The 2828-nt window shown below is 30.3% G+C and overlaps 1 protein-coding gene across 1 annotated transcript; it reads right to left on the minus strand.

Annotated features, from left to right (window-relative positions):
• Positions 1 to 550: 550 nt before the first annotated feature.
• LOC147802478 (uncharacterized) lies at positions 551 to 1348 on the minus strand. Its single transcript, XM_087152718.1, has one exon. It carries the CDS (start codon positions 1346 to 1348, stop codon positions 551 to 553), a length of 798 nt encoding a protein of 265 aa, XP_087008844.1.
• Positions 1349 to 2828: the final 1480 nt, after the last annotated feature.

Consider the following 2828-nt stretch of genomic DNA (forward strand, 5'->3'; position numbering starts at 1 on the left):
ATGAAACTCTATTTACTGAATAGGTGAAATTAAAAAGTAATATCAATTAATTAAAGTATTTTGAGAATATTGATTTTCAAAGCTCTGATAATTTGGTCCTCAGAAATATGGTCCTGAATATTTGGAGAGGAGAGTGATCGAAAGTTTGGAATCCTCCTTTATTGTTAATTTTTCTTTTTGCATGTTTCGCAACCTCTCAAGAACTTTTTAGGAAAATCAAAAACTTTTTGCGTCAAATTATAAAAATAGTTTATCCAGAGATAATTCAACACAAAAAATAATCTTTAAATAGTATTTATTATTCCATTTAATAATTGTTACATAATTTTAAATTTGTTGTTAGTTGTTACATATGGCTTTATTGGAAATGTTAATCCATATGCAATGTTCAACTTTAAGTGGACTTAAACAAGGAGTAAAAAGGAACAAAATTACAATAACAAACAAAGAAAACACATGACAAACACATATTAATACAAAAGGAACACATAGAAAAAAAATTAAAGTAAGAAAAAAATATATATATACAGTGAAGAATGAGGAGTAGTCTTTACAGAGAGTTCATGTGATCTCTGGCATCCCAGTAAAGTTTACACAGATCACCTCGCTCTTGGGATTGTTTGTCCAATAAAGGGCATACAAGCAAGTGGTCTGAGTTCATCGTTCCCGAATTGCAGATTTGGCATTCGCTAGATGGAAGGATACCTATTCTGTTGAGGTGCTCTGCCAAGCAGTCATGGCCTGTTGAGAGTCTGAAGTTTGCCACAGCCTTCTTACGAGGACTGTGACAAAATTTCTTCCAACTGTTTTGGATGTTAGCCCAGGGTTTTCCAGTGGATTTTACTGCTTGGTTGAGCTTTAGGTAGGTCTTAAGTTTCTCGGAAAATTGTTTTTTGAGGGAGTCTGGTGGAATCGGTTTATTACATTGTGGTTCGAGTGTCCCTTTCTTGGCTAGTTGGTCTGCCTTTTCATTGCCATTGATTCCTACATGCGAAGGGATCCACTGGAACATAATAATTTTGTTGGCATTCTCGAGAAAAATCAAATTATTTCTAATATCTGAAATAGTCTGAGTGTCTAAATTATGGTTTATGGCAATTGCCTGGATAGCTGCCTTAGAGTCGACAAGAATTACTGCTTTAGTGAAGTAATTGATCTTATTCTTAAGGTTTTCCAGGGCTATCGATATAGCGAAGATCTCTGCATCAAAACTTGACATATAGTATCCCACAGGGGCGCTGTGAGAAAAGAGCTTACTGTGCACTCCTGCTCCGGTGCTGTCTTGTATTTTTGAACCGTCAGTGTACACTCTCGTCCATTCTGGTTCAGGGTATTGCTCTTGTAGCATGCATAATGCATTTGTTTTTAGAACTGTGTCAGGTATGTTTTTCTTACCCAAATCATTGATATCTAGTTGGTGCCTGACATCTACAAATTTATAATTTTAATTTTAAATTTATTTATATGGAAAAAAAACAAAATTTGAAAGAATTGGCTTTGTCAAATATTTAAAATTTATTTCGTTTACACCTTGTTTTCTTGTCTGGTTTCATAACAAAAAGCATCGTCTGCACTAATTTATTAACATATCTTAAGCCTCCCCCTTGAACCATTAAGATTTAATTCTCGAACTTGTAAATCCAATCATTAGTGCAAAAATGGTTCAGGGTGTTTAGCTTTATTTTTTTTTTTTTTTTTTTTTTTTTTGCGCTGTACAAAACAAAAAAAATATTGCCTTTGAAGCGAAAGACAAAATATTCGATTAAAATTCAATTTGCTATTCTTATAATCGCTGTCTCCTGTTACTTACAAAGAAAGAGAAATAATTACAAAGTGAACTTTTCACAATTTCTTCTCATGTATCACATTATCAAATAAAAATCCCTTTAAAAAATTTCTTACTTGCATAAAACTAAATAAAACGTATTATTCTTATCAAGGCTTCAATTTCAGTTTCAAATTTTAATTTATTTAAAAAAGTATTTTAATTAATTTCATTTTTCTGATAGCTAATATTAACTATTTCAAATATTTCTGAGAAAAAATTTCACCTAGAAAAAAATAATTATTTTATAATTAATTCATAAAAAATTTATCAGGAAAAATTAAATTTTATTTCGGTAGTAGTAGTTATTCAAGTAAATTAAATTCAATAAAAGATTATTTATTTTTTAAACCATCAATATTAATCAAATTTCTGAAGATGCGCTTAATGAGGAGCCAGAGTAATTGAATGAAAGTTTTTATGATAAAATGTTATTTAGCTAATTTAGCAAAAGAGGACTCTGGAATTATATGAGAAAAACGAAAAGACTAAATGATGTTAACTATTCGTTCCGAGGAGTGGTTTGTAGAAATATGCGGCAATGCTTCCGCAAAATTATTTTTCGTTGTAGTAAATTAACGAACCAAATGAGAAAGGACTGTTTTTATATTCATAAAAAGAAAAAGAATTACGCTCCACCAGTACTTATTTCTTTACAGCCATGAATAATATTTCATCAGTTTTTCAGTAAAAAAGTAGAATTCATACATTTAAGAAAATTGTTTGGACACGATAATGACATATGATAGAATTTTGAATTATTTAAATATTTCGTCTCTAAAAACTAATAAGGTTTTCATTGAAATTATTTAGTTAATCACTTAAATAAAATATATTATTAAGAAATAATTCTTTTAAGCAAAATATACTTGGCAGGAGAAGATTGCGTCCCCTTTGACACAAATGTTCTCCTGTTGAAGCATGAATTCTTTGTTGTTGTTGAATACTTGTTGAAGTGTATGTTGGATTATAAACTGTTCTTATATTGACCCAAAGTACAGTG

This window comes from Parasteatoda tepidariorum, chromosome 10, assembly GCF_982258835.1.
Source record: "Parasteatoda tepidariorum strain Cologne lab strain chromosome 10, Ptep-v5.0, whole genome shotgun sequence".
In the NCBI taxonomy this organism is placed as follows: Eukaryota; Metazoa; Arthropoda; class Arachnida; order Araneae; family Theridiidae; genus Parasteatoda; species Parasteatoda tepidariorum.

Coding starts and splice junctions, on each gene's coding strand:
- LOC147802478 (XM_087152718.1), bottom strand. CDS start 1,348: ATGCTACAAGAGCAATACCCTGAACCAGAATGGACGAGAGTGTACACT.